Source organism: Puntigrus tetrazona, chromosome 18 (assembly GCF_018831695.1).
Source record: "Puntigrus tetrazona isolate hp1 chromosome 18, ASM1883169v1, whole genome shotgun sequence".
NCBI classification, from domain to species: Eukaryota; Metazoa; Chordata; class Actinopteri; order Cypriniformes; family Cyprinidae; genus Puntigrus; species Puntigrus tetrazona.
The window spans coordinates 14,223,535-14,244,819 of NC_056716.1; the positions used below are offsets into that span (position 1 = coordinate 14,223,535).

At 38.3% G+C, this 21,285-nt stretch overlaps 1 protein-coding gene across 9 annotated transcripts in view; it reads right to left on the reverse strand.

The window, feature by feature from the left end:
• Positions 1-1,415: 1,415 nt before the first annotated feature.
• kirrel3b (kirre like nephrin family adhesion molecule 3b) overlaps positions 1,416-21,285 on the reverse strand; it is a 185,850-nt gene continuing 165,980 nt past the window's right edge. Inside the window, exons 10-17 of one of the 9 annotated variants that reach the window (XM_043216636.1) lie at positions 17,440-17,540; positions 15,879-16,089; positions 13,839-13,946; positions 12,633-12,656; positions 12,464-12,544; positions 11,477-11,586; positions 10,738-10,824; positions 1,416-6,489 (exon numbers count right to left, since the gene is read on the reverse strand). In XM_043216636.1, coding sequence (XP_043072571.1) covers positions 6,022-6,489; positions 10,738-10,824; positions 11,477-11,586; positions 12,464-12,544; positions 12,633-12,656; positions 13,839-13,946; positions 15,879-16,089; positions 17,440-17,540 — 1,190 coding nt within the window. In that variant the 3' untranslated portion in view covers positions 1,416-6,021. Of the gene's footprint in view, positions 6,490-10,737; positions 10,825-11,476; positions 11,587-12,463; positions 12,548-12,632; positions 12,657-13,838; positions 13,947-15,878; positions 16,090-17,439; positions 17,541-21,285 lie in introns of all 9 variants that reach the window. The other 8 variants (XM_043216637.1, XM_043216635.1, XM_043216642.1 and 5 more) reach the window with 8 other exon arrangements.

Below are 21,285 nucleotides of genomic sequence, written 5' to 3' on the forward strand. Positions count from 1 at the left end.
TCACAACGCATTTTGAGTGCATTTACACCTGGCTTTTAATGTAGTCATCTGCTATCTGATTGTGAGGTGCAAAGGGATCCTGGGTGTTTATATTGGGTTTTCCAAACATAAGATCAGGAAATAAATTGAATACATCTCTAAAAATGTGGCTTACATTTGTACTAGGAAACAAATATCTGAGATGAAGTGTTTTCAAAAATGACTTCTTTAGTGCTTGACACCGTTTACATCATCTCTACGGTACAAAGGAAGATGCATCGGTTTATTAAAGGGATCATGCTCTTTCAGACTCAGGGAAATGCAAACAAGCGGAGGTATTTGTAAATGTTTTACATGCAAAAGTCAGATTAAATCAGTAACTAATCTGATTACCAGAATTTCAGAACATTTGTAATCATTAAATGTAACATCTCCATTTCCGTTTTCTGGAAAGAAATGGATAAATAACTACTTTAAATCAAAACTATTTCATATAAAATCATAAGATCTACTTTAAGTACTTTTTCTCATCTGTATTATGCTAATGAACCGTCTTCTGAAAGCATTTTAAATCCATAACCGCTGGTTGCATTACTCAGCCAAGCCCGTATTAACCATCACCCCAGTCAACAGGATCAGCAGAGAGTAAAACTACAACAGATTAATTTGTCCATCTGTCCAAATACTAACCAGGCTACACAACAGAATCAGAATCACAGCCAAAATCTGGACATCAATGTTGACGGTGATGCAGAGAGATTTAGGAAGCATTGAACCATTCAAAGAAATAGTCATTTAAAAATGAAAATGGACTGAGAATTCACTGGTGAAGATGTAGATGATTTTATTTCTTCACAGGAACGGATTTGGAGAAATTTTGCACTGAATGGGTGCCATTGAACTGAGAGTTCAAACAGCTGCTAAAAACAAGTAATCCACATCATTTCGATCTAACAATTACGGCCTTGTGAAGTAAGAAAAAAGTTGTCTATTCTTTCTCTATTAAGAAATGTCAGCTTGTCTGAATCAGATATCTGCATGGATCAAGAAAGCTTAAACGGTCCAAAAAAGCTAAAAACAAATATATATGGTTTACCGTTCATGCGAGAGGGCAGAGTGGACTTTCTCATGATAGATTATTGTATTTTCATCAGCTGTTTGGACTCTCATTCTGACAGCACCCATTCTCTGCAGAGGTTTATTCATTTCTGAGTGCACTATTCATATTTATAGATCTGCACTAATATGCCTTTAAAATCAACAAACTCAAAATAACTTGACAATGAAATGCACTTAGAAAATAAAACAGCATGGGAAGTTTAACTTAAGTATAGATTTACCTTAAAATTTATATATACTTTGAGGTACTTCGATACCTTCACATGCACACACAAAGACACACACACACTGGTTTAAATAAAGACATCAAGCAAAAGTCTTTTTGCAATGATTTTCAATTTTCTTTCAGAAATATACAGAGCCAAAGCATCATAAGATCACGGACCATTACAGGTAAAGTACATCTTTTTAATGCTTTTACTGATAGAGAGAGAGTCACTGCAAGAAAATAGTGGTTAACCTTCGTCCATAACCCAGTACATTACAGTATAATAACTTCAGAACTGCTGGATTGATTTTCTCGACCTCTGTGCACAAACCATGTTTGTTACGGCAGTAGCATGTCACTTGAAGACTAACAAGATATTGTCTTGTGGAAAAAAAAATATAAACAGAAATCTGACGAAGAAAGTGCTCAGGACAGGTAGAAAAGACACGACTGACACAAACCATTCAGAAAGAGTTGCCCATCGTTGTACATAATGATATATTCCGCTCTCTTGCGTTCTGAACGTTTACAGAGCACAAATTACCAATGCAATGCGTACAAAAATGATTACACAATAATATGCCTATGCAGTCTTGAATGTAACCACCCTCAAACAAAACTTGCTCAGGGATCGTCATAATGGAGAGGTCTATATAAAACAGTATCGCCGAGAGAGGGGAATTCATAACATTTCATCAGCCAGTAGCCCGCCTGGCTGTGCTGAAATGTCAGGGGAGAAATGTAAAAGCCATAAATGTGGTCTGCTGTCTGCGGCTGGCAATGACCCTGTCCTATCATCCAGAGTGGTATTTGTTCATCTGTTTGGTTTGGTTGTAAGTGCATGACCATCCGGTGCCTGAAGCGGGCAAGACTTGCGGTCCAGTGGGAGAAGGGATTGAAACTCACCAGGGCTGGGCGATAAGAAAAGTACACAGGGTACAAAAGAGTACGGAGAGCTACTCAAACAGAACAACAGCCCTAATCCAATATTTGCTTACAGACGCCATGTTCATTCTAGCACATAGCGGCTTCTGTACATGAATGGGCTCTGCTTTGGTGGATTTTTAAGTCTTTTACCACGTTTTAAGACTGTATCGACTAGTCCATATGGTATAATTTGTTATCGCATATGTTCATGTCAAATAATAATATCCATATGGCTGTATTAGCATTGTAAAGTAAAAAAAAAATGCGGAGGCAGAAGGAGTGGTACAGTAGCTGCCCTCGATTCGATTCAGGAATAAAAGTTTTTGTAACATCTGTCCGAAATGTTTGTATGCGCTTTTTCGCTTTTTGTTGTTATATGAGTCATCCTTTCTTATCAAAATACTTGCTAAACCTAATCTGATTTTTTTACGTAATTTTGGATCTTAATAGATAATTTTTTTTCACCATTTGCAAGCATTAGTTCATTTAAAAGTTAAAGTCTGCAATTTCTGTGCAACCAGATCGCCAAAAGGAATTGCAAAAATGATGACTCTTTTCAGACAGGTTTTCTTCTTTCACTGATTGATCCACTGTTGCTATGTGTGGCTGGCCCAGATTCTCAAACAAACAGAGAAAAACTGTTTACAAATGGCTTACTTAGACTTGTCTCTGCTTATTAAACTGCAGTACAGGATAAAGTATTGGAGAAATTCACACTTCAGCTCTTGCATTTAAAACAGATAATACTATGAACCCGGAATTATGTTTTGGCATTTTCCATATTTACAGGGCACCCACAAATACCATCAATATTGAGCCTATTTTTTGTTATGCTCAGCTTTAAGGTATTTCATCTCCCTCGCAAACAGCCATTTCTGGTCAATCTTAATAAAATGATTTAGCCAGTAATCACAATATGGTCAAAAGGTGTAGAAACCGTGGATCTAAATTCAGTGCACACAGCGAGCTGGATTGTTGTTGTATTGGAAGATTTCTATAGGTCTGTATATTTTCATTTCACCTTGCAGGAAACAGTTGTCAATACGGAAACACGGGCCAAGGTACGTAACGTATGGACACTTAATCTGAAACACTTTGCCTATGGCTATAGCATTGGCTATGCTGAGAGAGAGGAAAAATATCAAATAAAAAGTGATCGTTTGTACAGCATCAATGGTGCGATGTTGCTTTCTGCACTTTATGAATCAAAACTGACTAAAGAACAAAGCAAAATAACTGCAAATTTACACACAGCGAGCATGAGGGATTTATATACAGTGTAGTGAGGACTGAGCTGCATTATCAGCACTGAAACAGGCCTTTTCGTGTTTAAGCCCCACAATGGGCACCAATCCATTTGTAAAATTAGACTCATCCAACAGCACTCATGTATGAAACCCATTGAAATGCCACAAATACAATCATACGTAAAGTGCTTACAGCTCCGACTGACTCAGCGGCGTCACGCCTTGCAGTGTTTCTTGTATTCGGGTTGAAGGGAGGGATTGTCAGGTCGGTACAAATCACAACTCTTCCTCTGAGTCAAAACCAAGATCTTTGCAGTTCAAGTGCGAGACACCACAGTTCCTCCTCCTTGTTTATATGAGGGATCGCCTCTGGTCATATTTATCTTTATGAGCGAGGAGGAATAGGAGATAACTTCAAGAGGAGATAAAAGAGGAGTGAAGTGTTGGAAGCTTCGATAAGCAAAACACACTGATAGCTTTCACGCTCAATCTGTTTGCGCAGTCACAGGGCAGGACTGGAGGGGTTAGTCAACTAAATGTAGATTCAGAGTGCCATATAACCCGGGAAAACTTTGGCAGTGAAAAAGGTGTTGGTATCACTGGATGTAAGCACAGTCGATACTCGTACTTGGATAAGCCTGAACCTTGTTATAAGGGGTCAGTGGCAATTTCATACAATTATGCCACTTAATGCAACACCACATAGATAATGGCTGTACTCTAGTATAGCACTAGAAACATGCTGCCATAATTTTGACTTTTTTTGGCAGCCTGAATATTTCTCCCCAGGATAGCATAACCAAATCGCAGAATGAATTGGGAAATAGAGCAGATGATCTAATCAATCAAATTCACCCATTTCATTTGGCAAAGCAAGTGGGTCAACATCATTGGAGCTGTGGCTTATGCTCTTGCGAAGAGCCCTGGAAGAGTTCTGGTTTCAGAACAGCTTGAAATATGTCTGTCTGGAGCTACCCTTGCCAAAGGTTTTGTCATTATAATTGGCCAAATGTCTCTAGTTTTCAGCTTTTCATACGCCGCTGCACTGGCTTTTGGGTAGTTTGTGTCATTCTGCACATTATATGTAGCTTGATTGCTGTTAGCTTGATTTGGGTCAAAGAGTGGTTTTACCCTACAAGTGTCGAGTCTAGAAGTGCTTGAGATATCAGCAGTGCTGTTAGTTGCAATTTCAGTTCTGTAGACTAAAACATTGAAAGAAAGAAAAGTAAAACAATATACATTAAGCACGAATGCCCACACTCCATTCAGAAAAAAACATGTACACAAATTGCTCACTTATAACAGTGAGAGTACTCAATGCTGTACAGTCCAATGGCAGCCACATGAACAGTAGACCGATTCAATCCAGATTAAAAAGTGAACTAATCAGATCTTAATTTACTGTGTTCAATGTAAACTTAATTTGTGTTCTGCAAGAAAAAAGCAGTTTAAAAAGATATCTAGCACATGTGCAACAAGCTCAGGTGATTTTTTTTTTTTATGAATCGAAAGGAAGATTGGAAGTGTCATATTTCAACTTCACAAAACAGGACGAGTGTCTTTTTAAAATCCAAACATCATTGTTCCCACCATCAGTGCATTGTTCACACCAACCCTTTTTGGAAATAAAGAGTATTTTAAAAAAAGTGAAAAACTCTCTTCTTAATAACCACAAATGTCTACACACCTTAAATTACTCAAGGCAAGCAGGTTACATCATCGTCCTAGTTCCCAGTGTGAGTCCAATACATTTTTTAAAACCATGTTGTTAAAACACTGAAAAAAAAGTTTTCAGAGAGAAAGAACAACAAAGTACACAAATATATCTTATCTCTGCATGGTAAACCGACAGCTCAGAGCCACATCTCACATTTGTACGTCAGACAAACCTTTGTCAGAAGGGCCAGAATCCAAAGAATCTGACAAACATTAGTTGTTAATTCAGTTTGTACATTTTTTTTGTCCTTTTTATATATATATATATAATTTGTTTAGCTAGCTGTGGTAGAGGCATTGAGAAGTCTTACATACAACTTTGACAGTTGTGCTTTAATGTACAGGAGCAACAGAGCATTGTTCTCTAGTGGTGCAGAGGAGTGAATGGACTACAGAGGTATGAAGTGTAGCCTTCATCAACTGTCTTCAAAGAGCTCATTTGAGCAATGTTGCTATGCTTTCTTTGAGAAGGTCATTCCAAGCTGTTGAAAGGAACTACAACAAGGACTCTAGTTCTGTTTAGAGGTTCTTTCTACGTTGGCAAGTAACATCACTGTGGCACACTGTTGTTTAGAGGAGGCTTGTGGCCTTGGGCATTTGGAAGGGCCAAGACAAGGTTCTGAAACCGGTAAGGCTTTTCAGAGCTGTAAATAAGGAAATCCACATATATCAAAGAAACGTTAAAAGCAAAAAAAGTGGAGGATAAAATTAAACTGGCGTGCTAGATGTGCTTGAACTGGTTCCTGATTCTCATCTGGGGGGGATTCGATCCCCTTTGGCCAATCCCAGGGCTGGATTCCTCTGTCTTCTGTCCATCTCCTGCAGTCAGACGTGGGTCTGCATGCGTTTCTGCAGTGGCCGCGTGAGGTCTGAGTTCTGGGACGATGACTGAGAGTAATGGGACGAGGATGAGGCCGAGGCCTTGCTGTCCTTGTCGAACTGCACATAGCCGTCCTGCTTGCTGTAACTGCTGACGCTGCTGTCGCACTGTGTGTCCAGAAAAGAGCTGGAGTCGCTCATCGATCCTCGTTGGAATTCTCGCTCGCAAAGCTCGATGGAGCTACTGCCCATGCCCAGCACGAACCGCTGGCTGTAGTCGTAGAGGCGGTTGGGTCCGGCGCCCAAGGTGGAGTAGATGTTGGTGAACGACATTCCAGTGGGAACTCGCTGCTTGCCGGTGGTTGCTGTCGCAGGGTCTCGGCGGAGCTCTGTGGTCTGGTTTCCGGCCAGCGTGGTTGGGGTTCCATGATGCTCCTTAAAAGTGTTTACGCTGTAGTATCCATTAGTGGGGTCCTTTAAAAAAACAATGTGTTAAGAAACAACGTCAATGAGCATAAAGACTTCAACAACGTAACACTAATATCATGACAAAAAATGGTGGTAAAAGGGCTTTCACTTTGACAGTGAAGCAACTGGCCTATCAGTAAGCCCTGGACAACTTTGATAAACGTTTTTCTACAATTAACCAAAAGATAATCAGTCTTACTAAGTGTCAAATTCTGTTGTGAAACTCTACAACTCTCTAACTCTTGCAGGCTGGAGGGTTGTTTAAACTCATTAAACTAATGATATTCACTGCATTAAACTACTTTGCACAAGCTGATTGGTCCATGTTGCATACATGGTCAATGAGCTTGCTGCTTTACTTTTAAATGGTTGATTAGCATTCACTAGAGCTTTTCACGGCACAAGTTACTCTGAAACCCTTCACCGTCCCTAGCTCCACCTGTATGGATCTGCTATGGGCTACCATACATGCTATTTGTGCAACTGGACACTGAAACAATTAATTTAAGAATTTACAACATTTGAACCATTGGCCATGAGCACAACATTAGACAAATAAGTATCAAAGCAACACAGAGTACTCCAGTTGGAGATACATAAATCTGCTGCCATAAAGCTGAATGGGAATTACTACTAGAATCCAAATGCACGACGAGTTGGTAACCTCCAGCAATTCCATCACTGTCAGTCTGAACGCCTCTTTATCCTGTTATGATGCGTTTTGAAGCTTGAACTTTAAGCTTTGAACTCCCAGCATCTGAAACATTTGAATACTTCACAGCATGGCAGCTTTTGGAAAGACAATCTCAAACGCACTTGTTTTGTTGTCAAACAATAAAAGTTTTAAATACGACTACACTCTGCCCTGCTTAGTACTAGATGACCATGAGGTTAGCTTAATGTTAATTTCAAAGACATTTTGTGATTTTATTTCATTCTAATCAAAAAACTTCTGTGTTATTCGCATGCGACCTTGACTAAAACTGTTGCAAAAGGTCTGTTATTTTTTTGACCGGTGCTCTTTAAAAAATGAAAACCTGTATGGACAGCAATGTCTTTGACTGCGGTATTATTGTTATTACTATTTTTTATCTGTAAATGCTTTCTCATTTATTTTGGCCTTCATCTAACAGCGTGAACTAAAGCTAAGTTTCTTGAGAAAAGTTTATGCATTGTGATCTATTTCTTTTGCTATCACGTCTGTTTTGAGGCATTAATAATGGCAAGAAACATGCAAACGCAAAATATATGTATAAAAAGGAGTCAAAGGAAATCTTTAGCAATAACCTCAAAATATTATTATAGACTAATTAAGCAGAACCTTGATACACATTCTGGTTGTTAGTCTGTACTTTTCAGCTTTAATTGGACTTCAGAATCAAGGCTTTTTAAATCTGTCACAGAAAGAAATAATCAAAGCGGAGGAACTCGATACCATGGCTGCTGTCGTTGTTGTGGCGCTATATCAGCACGGTTGCTAAGAAGCAAAACAGGCACTACGATGTGGACGTGGATGCCATTTTGAGCGGGAGCACAGGCCATATCCCACGGGGGAGAGACGATAATCTCCGTTAGGTGACTTCTCTATGACAACTGCGAGAAAGGCGTTGTCTGGCGGGGTTTTATCAGGCGACAGGGATTGTGTGCTCTCCGTATCTGTATGGAGCTGTCCCTGTTCATAGTGCTCATTTTACACACTCATCTACATGTAGGGAGGGAATCAGTCCCGCAGGGAGCAGGTAGAACAGGCCGTGAAACAGACTTTAGGAACACACTGAGATAAATAGAAAAAAACGAGAGAGTAAAAGCTATGCTGCTTCTGTCAAGAACCGCAACTGCCGTCTGCTTAACCATGTGATCATAGGTTAATCGAACTATAATTACGATAGTTATTCTTGAAGCTCACACTAAAATTAGCTAAATTAGTATCCGAACACTTAAAATACTCAATGATCAGTGCAAATGTGTAAAGGCTAATTATAATTGCTAATAAGGCTTTAATTCATTTTGTTAACATAAAAAGGGCTTTGGCTGAACAAAAATTTAAATATGCATCTTCTAAGCAATTTCCTGCCATAAATTACAAACACGCATTTTAAAATCGTAACTATTTAAAAACCTTTATTTTAGTAAATTACTTATTACACTGCAACCAAAGACTAATACATTGCATGGACAAGCCAATTGATAAAAAAGCTGTCAAAATCAATTTAAGTATGCGTAATAGTGTTATATTTTATGCACTTAACACATTCCTTCAGTTTCACATTAAAACTGCTTCATTCAGTGACATGTGATTTCTAAAGTGTTAGTGTCCCTGCTAAGGCAGCAGTTCACGCGCGCACACACACACACACACACACACACACACACACACACACACACATCAGGCCTCTAAGAAAAGCTCTTGTTTGAGTAAATGACTGAGAAACCCTTTCTTAATGGCTTTTTTATTTATAAGTTAAGCCCATATTGGGTGTAATTATGAGAGAAGAATGCCATTTGAACATCAACAAGGAGATCATCTTATTTGATCAATCTATTTATACACAAATTATTACTGTAATAAAAAAGTTAATTTCAAAGAACTAGCGAGCAATTCTTATAATAACATTTTTTTGTGAAGAATTTTTTTGAGAATTAAAACAATATTTACATGACATTACTTTACAAAGTAATTAGTCATGGTTACTAGTTACTTCTCACAAAAAGTTAGCAACTGAGTTAATTATTTAAAGTAACTAGTTACCAACTACTGCATTACTTTAAAATCAAATGGCAAACTTGGATGTCAGCAATATGAAATGTTAAATTAATTAAACAGACACTGAATAATAAATTATTATAACACATCATTGTACATTCAGATGAATACACTATTTATCTACTGACATATAGAAGCAGTCAGTCAAGAATTATAATGTAACATTAAGTGTTTTTCTCAAAATAAAAAGGGGGTGATAAGATAACAAAACTACTACGAATTACACTGCTAATAACAATTTAAAATGCACTAAGGATTGATGAGCTGCTGGGTTCATGGATATTAATCACGTAGTCAGCCTTCGCTTGAATTGATTTGCTGAAATCAAAACTGGGATGATAATAGTGCACTAGCCACTTTGCACTGGATTGCACAGCCACTTTACATTTTACACTTTTTTTTTTTTACACTACACTTATTTACATTTTATTTTTTAAACTTTGCACACTTTTTATACATATTTTTATACATTATTTTATTTTATATTTATATATATTTAAATTCTGTTTTTCTGTTTTCTATTTTGATGCTGACAGACAGTTGTAAAAGCATTTCACTGCATGTCGTACCATGTATGTATGTGTATGTGACAAATAAAATTTGAATTTGAATTTGAATTTGAATTTGAATAGGTGAGCTGAAGAATTCCAAAGGAACTCTGTTATTTTGACAGGAAAATACAACAAAGAATATAATTTACATGTAACTTGTCAAGTCTGCACGTTACGAAAGAATATCTTTGCGTGTGTTCGACAAAGCGCCGGCGACCCGTGAGTCTTCAGAGTTTATGGTACATCAAATACAGCTACACTGCACATCCATTAATATGAACTGAAAAATAAAATTTGAATAACATCATAACAAATTACAGTAACGGCACATTTTGTTGTCAGTAACGGTAACGGTGTTGTAATGGTGCAAACAGTGATTGGTTTGATTATGCATGTATTTTTTATACTGGAAAAAATAACGCAGTTCGTAATGCTGATTATTTGTAATGTCGTTATTCCCATCGTTGACAACCACTACTAAATTCAGTGGTTTTGAAGTGTAATATACTTTACATGACTTTCCTGGGGTTAATAAAGGCCTTCTGAAGCGAATCAGCATTAAAACAGGATGTATGTAATTTCTAGCTCTCGTTAACCACCGTTCACTGGGATTACAAAGCTTGGAAGAGCCAGGGCACATTTTAATATACTAATACTCTGATTGTATTAGTCTGAAAGAAAGTCATTGATTTTTGAAACTATCCTTTTAATTTGACATGTACATGTCTGTAGAATGTCTAAAGTGAACTAAAAATAAAGTGTTCCAGGTAGTTATGTGCTAACATGTTAACATGAAAAGTGGCACATATCGCTATTAGATTGAATTGATTGACAGCTCTATAAAAATATACTCTGAAGATGTTTTAGTGAGGTGTCATATATCAAACAACCTCCTCTCTCTTTCTTATATCACTTCCTTCAAATACCATGGAGACGTACCTTGATGTGCTGATACTCTTTCTCCTCTTCCTGAAGGACCTCGAGTTGCTTCAGAACGGACTCCTGCTGAAACTCTCCCCGTTCGATCTGTGGCAAACAACAGACCCATTCACGCGTTAGAATCTGGGTTACTCTCACTGTGTGAGTTTCGGTGCTCCAAACGCATAAAGAGATTCCAGAAGGAAAGCTGCTTCAACTGGGGCAATCTCCTGTGAATATTCTTCAGATCATTAGCAAAAGAATTTGCAATGCAATGACATTTTCATGATGTGTCCTACCACTTGTCTAAAGTCTTGTTATACAACTTGGGCCCAAACAGAACTCTGATTCTGGGCCCCGGAAGGTTGGTGTGACAATGAGTGAAAATTCCTGAGACGTTGGCAGCATGTGTTTTGACAGAAGTTCACAGAGGGCTCCAGGAGGAAAGGACCACTTGATCACTGGCATCACTATGGTTACATCTATGCCCATGTCCTCCCAGGAAATACAGGCTGGGGGCTAAATATAGGCATGCAGGCCAGCAGGGTTCTCACACTTATGCTGCATTATTCATGGGTTTGACGTTAGAAGTGGCGAGGGAGATAGGCGCTATTAGTGTTGGGGTGGGGATGATTAGCATTCATTAGCTACGGATGTGACAGGGACTAGCATAATGAGCCAGCTTGTTGATTTGGGGGTGCTGATGGGGTAATGGCGAGCGGGATGTTTACTGCTTTCTTCCTTCAGGAACGTGACTCACCATGAGCTGTTTCATGGCCGAGTGATCCTCGTTTTCTCGGGCTGCGTTGTGATCTTTGTGAACGATTTCCACTCGAATGTCGTTCTTGGCTGATACCACGCCTTTGAGGTCTGAGGGGAAAGTGACAAGTGTTACTCCAGTGTCATTAAATGTAATGTACTTGAGGTGAAATATATATATATATATATAAATGCTATTTACTCCATGCCACTTCGCATTGCTTTAATCCATGAAAATGAATGCTGCCTTCAAGTCATGTTGAAATTAACATATTTATGAGATCAGCACACATAAATGAGTCCCAGCTTCTTGTCAGTATCAGTATATAATGATTCATACATGTACAATTTGAAAAAAAAAAGCTTATAATATCCCCACAAGGTTTTGGGGATCAACCTGTTCCAAACATAATTTACCAAATGCCCTCTGATTGATCTTCTTGCTGTACGATCAGATTTTTATCAAGTAAATTTCAGATTAACTGTTACATTATTTGTAATATTTCAAGATAAAACGGATAGATGGATGCATGTTAGATTTATTCTATCATCTATACAGGTTTTTTTCTTGGAAAAGTAATGCTAAAATGTGACTACCAAAAATGATCCATAGAGATTTTAAAGAATGCAACTTTCTTCATGCCATTTAAATATCATCTTACTAAGACGTTATCGGGGGACATAGAGACAATTGATATTTCTATGTATTATATGCATGTAAATACTTCTTTGGTTTACATTACGAGCTCTCAGAATCTCATCTTACTTTTTGGCCATATACTATAAATATCAGCATACCGTTATAATTGCAACATCTAACCATCCAGAACTTTGAGCAGGAACTTCCCATGAGGACTTGAAGGCAGCATAACACCACAGAACTAAGATAAGAACACTAGAGGAACCACAGAGAATCACACAGCTCATGTTGACGCACTGAAGAAAAATGTTTACAGATAATTGGTGACGGTCAGGTAACAGGTCTTACTTTCTGTCTTAATTTTGCTTGCAAGTTCTCTCTGCTGAGCACAGATGGAGGTGGGCAGTGTAGGCATAACCAGGTGAGCGTCTTCTGTGGCATACAACAACAACATGCTCAACCCAATGCCACCAACAATCGGAAACTGCAAGCTCATTGTTCACTGTCTGACGCTAACCTGTACATGGATGAGCTGTTTTCTCTTTTGATCATGACAGAGGATGGTCGCGGTAAAAGGAAAACAAATAAGAAACACAGAGATAAGGGTAGGCGGCATGACAAAAGCTTTATATCATAGCAGCATTAGTAAAAAAAAAAAAAATATTTTTTAGGCACACAGTAAAATAAAACAGAATAAAAAACAAACAATTCATGAAAAAAGTCAAACTGAGAATAGTTTTGTATGGTTTATCCATGCAATATTATGACTCCTGATTTTATAACTTAAATCTTAATATTTTTTGTAATGCACTAAAATGCAGTTGTAAATAATAATAGACAGTTATTATGCTATAACTCAATGTGCTAAACTATTTTAAAAACTGTTCAGTTAATTACTGCAATTAGTGAAACAAGTTGCAACGTTTCTACTTTAAACAACAGTTAAACCTAAGCAATTAGTATAGAGTGACCACACGACCATGTCTAAACTGCCTGAAATGTCTGGGTTCTTGCTTTTTTTTTTTCCTATTGACTTTCTCGTACAGTGCAAATGAAGAGTTGATTTGCAAAAACATAAATAATAATAATAATAATAAAAGTTTTGTATTATGATTTGATTGTATTTTATTCTGTTAATTAGCTGTATTTTAAGATATGTTTAACCTAATCAAAATAAACCAACTGCAGTTTGAGATTAATTAGAATGAACCACAGAAAAAAAATAAATAAAAATAAACAAAACAAAATATGATTTTGAAGAATTATGTGTTTTTGCTAATTAACTCTTCACTGTACTTGCATATTATGTACAATGCCTGCACGGTATTGGTCAGTTAATTTACCTTCAGCAAGTGTGACGGCAGTAGTCAAATAAAGCCGAAACCTAGACATTTTAGGCCGTTTAGAAAGCCCGACTAGGATATATATGGTCATCCTAAATTTAACACACAGCATACCAAAGCGAAAGAAGCTATCCACAACAGCTAGAGCTTTCTACTGTAGGATTTTCAGCAGCATTGCAGACAGATGATGCATTTCTGCTCTAAACCATCATGCCGCCCGACCCTACACAAACACTCAACAAAAAGGATATAGAAATAAAGGCTCGGTTTCTGTGAAGTGACATGAACACCCTAACACCCTGCTCTTTGTCTGACTGAGGAGCACTTAGCGTTTTCTGGTGATGGACATGCAGGAACGAGATGGGCTGAGAGGTACATACTTCTCTGAGAGCGCGTACAGCAGAACGCGCCGATGGTTCCCATGAGGACGATGAAAGCAACGAAAGCACCGACTGCCACGCCGATGATCACGGCAACAGGGAGGGATTCTGTTGGAAAACAAAGCAGAGCCTTCTACAATAACACAGCATGGACAGGACGGGTCAGTCTAGTAAATAAGCGCCCGAACGCAGACACCGCCGTTCACTCCCGAACATATTTCCAGACCCGCACTCGTATGGAACAAATGAGAATGTCAAATGCCGTGTCGAGGAGACATTCTCACCTTCAAGTCTTCTATTCGAAATCATTTGCACAGGCAATTAACACCGCCATCACCTTCTAGCAAAAACTCAGGTACCTTCACTTTAATCTGACAATTTGCAGTTATGCCAATTATCGCATACGGTTTAGCGCCACGCACACATAACATGTCTTGCGTGCGCATGAACTGAACCGGCTGTTATTGTTCACCTCTCTTCGTTTGCGCACTCTGATAGGAGTCCAACAATCCCAGGAGTGTTTTGAGAAGCTGTGGCTTTAGGTTAATTAGAGCCAACTCAACTGTTTTATTTGTGCTCTTGTTGGTATATTTAAACCAAAAGATGGAGGCCAGATTTTAGAGCCAAATGATAATGAGAGGCTGAGTCAGACAATAAGCTGTACCTACACAAAGTTAATTACTGGCTCCCAGTACAAGCTAAGCATTACGACCTCTGTGTGTACTCTCAAAGTGTTTTACAGTGAAATATTGTATGCAGTTCTTATAAACCCTAACGTAGAAAGGTCTACGTTAACCACATGTCCTTTTTTCCCAGCTGGGATTTCTAAATTGACTACAATGTAAAGGTTTTGGTTTGTTTTATTATTGAAATGCTCTTACTCGTGCATATTTGCATCGCTTTGACCATTCTCTGTAGATCTTGCCTTTTAACACGTCACGATTGGTCAATTATGCACAGAGCTTTATTGGTCACACTACTTTTCAGCCTTTTCGCTCAGCCAAACAAAGCCAAAACTGTGATATTTTAGGCAATTTGGAAATCAGTCGAGAAAAAAGGGTGCGTAGAGTTGTATTTATAATGTATATATTTATGCATTTACATCTTTAAGCTTGAACGCTTTATTACCCATTCATTGTAATTTCAATGGAACAGAATGACCAGCACATTACGTAACACATTTCGAATCGTTAGGGTTTGAAACGAGTAAAAATGATGACCAAATGTTCAATTTTGGGGAAACTAATCCATTAAAGAACCATTATACTCAGTCAAAACAGGACTAAAATGTATTGCATGTAAACAAATCCAAACTATGAAAGCACTGGGGACACAGATTGTAAGAAATTCACAAGAGAGAAATTAATCACTGTAACAAGGCTGCAAATTAAATAGTGCTAAGTGTTGTTAATACATTTATATGATTTATTGAAGTTGCAGTTAAATGTGCAATTACTATTGATGTTGCTCTGAAATAATCATTTGGCTAGAGCTCAATGAAATTTGTAATCTAAAATTGGTATAAATACACTAAAATACATTAATATGATTTAAATGTGACTTGCTAATCTTGTGTAAAGTGATTCATAATGTATAAAGTAATAAATGCAAAGTAATGAAGAAAATATTATTTTCCCCGCTCAGTTTCTGTTCTGTTCCAGTGCTTTCAAAAGCTATGGTTATGTAACAACACAGAGCTGCTCTATCACAAAAGAAGATGAAAGCTGATTGTTTCCGGTGAACCTGATGAACTACAACACCGAGTGTTTCATTAGAGAATCAGACTCTTATTTCAACAACTCACTGATTCAATGATTCACTTATAATCTGCCACGATTTATGGTGTGAAAATATACTAATAAATAATTAAGATGTGACTTGTTAATTTGATAAATGGAAAGTAATGGAGAAAAAACACAAAAAGGAAAAAATAGACTTCTCCAGAGTTTTCGGAAGCCATGGTTATAAAACCTACTCATTATACTGCACCTACTCTACCACAGCCATGTTTTAAAGAAAAGAAGGTGAAACCTGGCGAACCTTGGCTCCCACCTTGTTCCTTGAGGCGAATGATCTCTGTATCGGAGCCAAAGCTGTTCCAGGCGGTGCAGTTGTAGATGGTCTGGAAGTCGGCGGGTACGATGTTACTCATGGTGAGGGTGGACAGCACTCCGTCCTCTGTGCTTACTGTCTCCACCGTGTAGCGACCCGATGTCCCTGACTCCAGGACGGTCTCCTTCCAGGACCAGGCCTGATGAAGAACAAAGGAAACCACACTGAAAAATATTTTTTTAAATGTATTTTTTTATTATAATGTTATTACAATTAACTGAAGTTAAAACTTAGTAATAACTTAATTTTTTAGAGTTAATAAGCCAAGTCAACATTTCTCATTTTCATTTAACAACAAAAAGGAAAACCGAAAACTGAAATAAAAAAATAATAAAATCTATATAGACATCAAAATCTCCCATCAAAATAAAATATTCAAATATTAATAAAAACTACTACTAATAATAGCATTGCAGTGTTTAGTGTTACTAAAACGATTTTTTGGAGACATCAAAAAAATATTTAATATGAATAGTGGGGCAGATTGGGTACAAAAATAAAATTACCCAAGGAATTTTCTATAAAAATAAATGGTAACACTTTATTTAAATAGTCCATTTTAGACATTTTAGTATTAGTAGACTATCTGTTCATATCTTCTGGCACTTTATTTGATGGGAACATACAGCATAATGAAAATCAGAAACTTTGCAAGTATGTGTTAACTTATTCTACAAGTCTACTCTGAGAGTTAGTAGACATGTAGTGACATGAAGCTACACATTTCCTTATAGGTAGTAGAATAAAGTGGACTATCAAAAGAAAACGTAAGCAAATAAATCAAGATATTTTTTTTACCACCAGGCTGGAAACCTCCTTTCCAGCTTCACAAGCAGCAATCTTTGCTGGTAATGTCTAGCATGTCTCTACCATCTAGACCAACAATAACCAACATAAACTATTTGAAATCAGCTTTTCAGAAGAAAAGAGAGTCCCGTGTTTGTTTTCACCTGCTTTATGGGTGTTATTACACTTCTAAAGTTATTACTGGTTGTTCCGGACCACAGGAGCAGTCTTTCCCATTCAACTGACATTTAGAAATAGCACGGCAATAAAAGCAAAGCCACATGGGTAAACATCGCACAGAGATTACCTATGCACTTCCATGCGCACAGCCACAAACACACACATACACGCACAGTGTGAGTAATGAATCAAAAATTGGCCCGGAGAGGAGACAGTTCATCTAAGAGTGGTAAATCCTAATTGGATCTGTGGTAACAGGGCATAAGCATGCATTAAATGAGAAATTAGGGCTGTAAGCCTGCCATGTCTAATACCCGTTCACTCATATAGAGGAAACAAATGATTTGAGATGCAATTTCATTTATTAAACAGATCGTAACTCATGAGTGCGTTATGCATTATTGGACTGTGTTTACTGAGTCTAATGGAGTCACATGAGCCATGTGACAACAGCAACCACCCACTCAACAGCTGCAATCCTGTCTGAGCTGAGTCACTGGAAGGAGAGAGCCCAGTAACTCACAATGCGGTCTGGGGGTGGCGTGCTGCGGATGAAACATTTGATCTGTCCCTTCTCCCCGTGTGGAGCCTGATGGGTCTGTGTGCTGGAGATGGTTGGAGGTCCTGAGGAGAGAACAGACGCACATAGTCACTCGTCACATACTCAGAACTGTGGGCTGGTACTGTGTGCTCCCTGTTTGCCAGAGAGAGTCACAGGAATCTCTTCGAAACTGGAAAAGATCGAGTGTGGCCTTGTTACATCAGTCGTGATACTGTCTACTGTAGGTAAAATGGGTTTCATCTACTTTATAATACATATCTTCTTTATCATCCTGAAGTATAAGACAATAAATGCAGCTTCACATATTTCTACCTCTACATTTAATGAAATGGACCTTCTAACAACATTGGGTCACACTTTATATTAGGTGACCTTAACTATTATAATTAAATACAATGTACTTACTGTGTTCATAATGTATTGGAAAACAATTTTGCTGCTACTGAGGTGGATACGGCTAAGATTAGGGACAGGTTTGGAGGTATGGGTAGGTTTATGGGTGTAAAGGAATGTAAGTTGTAAGGAATGGGTCAACAGTGTAATTATAAATGTAAGTACGGGAATTAATTACAGATGCAATTACATATAGGTATTTTTTTAAATATAAGTACAATGTAAAAACATATATTTACACAATAAGTGCATTGTACGAAATTATTAATTTAAATGTAAGTAAATAGTAGTTAAGGCCACCTAATATAAAGTGGGACCCAACATTGTGTATTTGCAGATAACATCTGCAGCTACAAGGTTTTCAGAACACACACACACACACACACACACACACACACACACCCTGGGATTTGAGCCCACGACCTTGCCATTGCCAATGCCATGCTGTACTGTTTAAACTATAGTTTAAACAGGAATACTTTGGGCTTGTTCTTTGGTCTTGGCCACTTGAAAGCATATCCAAACAGGAATACGTTTGCAACACAGTCACAGATATAATACATGCCGAAGCTCAGTGCCTTTAACACACACCGTAATGTCAGGGCAGTGTGTTATTTCCGAGTTTGTTTATGTGACAGTGAAAAAAAAACAAACAATAAAAATTGAATAGAGACGGTAATGTTTCTGCGAAAATTACAGATTTGCGAGAACGACAAAAATTCTATATTATACACGCCAGGCCAGTAGGTGGCATGAATTTCCAGGCCCCCAAAACATCTTTGCTACACGATGTAAACACCCTATGATGATGTGTTCGTTATGTTCAGGAACGTGCATGCTTCATAATCAAGAGATTTTGATGAAACATTCTAGCGCAAGTTAAAGTAATTAGATTTTACATGTAAAGCAGTAAAGCATAAAGCGTTGCACGTTTATTTGTGCAGAGATGAATATGTATGCAATTCTCAATCTTTGGTCTTTGTTGTGGAAGATTTGGCAGACTACAGCAATCTGGTATGCTTTAGTGAGACTGCATCACTCCAGACGTTTGAATTGGCTCTTTAAAATGCTAAAAGTGCACTTGACTATACTACTAGTCTGGACGTGTGCCAAGCTATAATAACACTCTGCTTCATCATTTGATCTTCATTCCCTAAAAAGTGTACACAAACATCATTTTTAAAACATCACTTACTATTTACCACCCACTTTCTGTGCACAGAAAGTCAGCTGCGTCGGTCAAGCAGCCTTGACATTTATGAATCCTGTGCACTGTATAATGACCCTCATTTGATGCAGACAAGATGCAGAGTTTTCACGTGACTATTAAATTTCACCCTGTAGATCTACAGATGCATGTACCAAGGCTGACGTACGCATTACCACAAATCCTGCTTGCCTCGTGCTCGAGAGCGGTGTAAAACTTTAACCGAGCAGACTAAAGATCTCATCTGTAGGATCTGCCAATCAAGTGTCCAATACTAAGGGATGCTGGAAATTTGTCTTTAAAAGGAAAGAGCAGTATTGTATTCGCTTTGAATGGGCAGACTCGTAAAGGAGTCTCCTGTGGGCTGGTCTATTTAAGAGTTGTGTTAAGGGTGAGGGAGTGAGGGTCTGGTCTTCATTTTCAATCTTGAAAAGAACTGATTTATGGCAGGCCTCGTGTCTCCCGAGGAGATAAGACTCTGCGTGCCAACTGCAAGTCTATTTCTATAGGCTGCAATCGGTAGAGTGCCAATGGCGGAGAAATGTTATTTGGAAAAGATAAGGGCCCCCGGAGTGTCTCGTCGTGTTCAATTTTAACCGCAGAGCCTTGAACTTTGACTTATGCTACAGCTCACCCTATTTTTCCACAATTGCATGAAACAAGACAATGCACCGATGTAAAGGTAAACAACCTGGTTTCTCTAGGATAGGTTCAGAGTAACTTCCCTGCTTAATGGATTACCAGCCCCATCGCTGCCAAAAGCCGCACTTAGATGCACACTCACACACAAATTCAACCCAATCCACCAATCATGCGTCTGCCAATCATATGCGGTGGTGTCTCTCGACTGATTTGTAATTGCAGTTTATTAACTGGCTCTTATTAGAATAAATTAGCATCTAGATGAGCATGAGGCAGATGGAGTGTCGTAGTGAGGGGAATATCAGGCTGGTGGAGAGGAATGTTACACTTCGCACCCCTTCATTAGACGCCAGTGCTGCAGCGATACCTCGCGTGCGTGCTATGTGCATGCTACCCTACGACTACAAAATCATAATCCGCACGATAGCATGTGATAAAGGCTGGAGAGTGAGTCTGTGTGTGTAGTTGCAGGCGTAAGGTAAATACATTCAGATCATTCCCCGCTGGTGGAGGTAAGGCCAGCGCTTGGTGGCTCAGAAGAATCAGCCCATGGATCAGGCTGTAAATGAGGAATATAATTAGATAGCTTATCACTTATCCTCAGAATGCTGGGTTTAAGGAACTCCGTGGGGAGCGGGAAGGCTGGAGGCTGGGTGAGAAAGAGAGAGAAAGAGACACAGATAGAGCGCACAGCAGGGCATAGGTTTGTGTCAGTAGGGGGCGTACAAGAGTCATGATGAATGGATCAGCATGGGGCGATGTTGTGGCATCTTTCCATGGGCTGAGACACATTATTATGGGTATTTTATATAGTGCATAAAATAATCATATGTGAAAATAAATGTTTTGAATTGTAATTTGTATATCCTGTTTATTAGAGCCCAGTTTGCATCACCTCAACTAAAAACACATTTTTACATTGGCATATGGATTATCGTAGACAATAAGCTCCGTGACCAACAAAGGTTTATTTGATTCCTACATGCTTTGTTAAATCATCATGAACGAATGCATTGCTTATGCATTAGTCGGAAGTAATGTTTAATGTCCCTGACGAACTTTATAATCCCACTTGTTATCACTCGTTTTCTCAAGACAAGCAAAAGCTTTGAAAAGGGGTTACTCGAGTATTTTATTGGTGGAAAAAATAAAACTTGAAAATATCTTGAGCTTGTGCTAACAGACATTATTTCAGGCATTTACCCAACAACCCGTTCAGAAATCCAATTGACTTTGGGAAGTGCTAAAATTTTAACTAATTTCTAGCATTTTATTACTGAAGCTAAAATGAATAAATGAAACATTTGCCTTCTTTTTGTTTCCAGATGGCCTGCAGACAGTTTAGCCCACTAGCTTAGCATATCACAGCTGGCAATTCATGTTGCAATGTTGTATTGTAAATATCCACAAACTACCTAGCACGACATGCTAAGCATCTTCACTAAAACTTCAAGCGAATACAAACATATCCAAGCAAAGCTAAATATATAATAACCCCACAAAGGGGCAACACACACACACACACACAAACACAATAGAAGGCATCACATCATTTCTAATGGTTT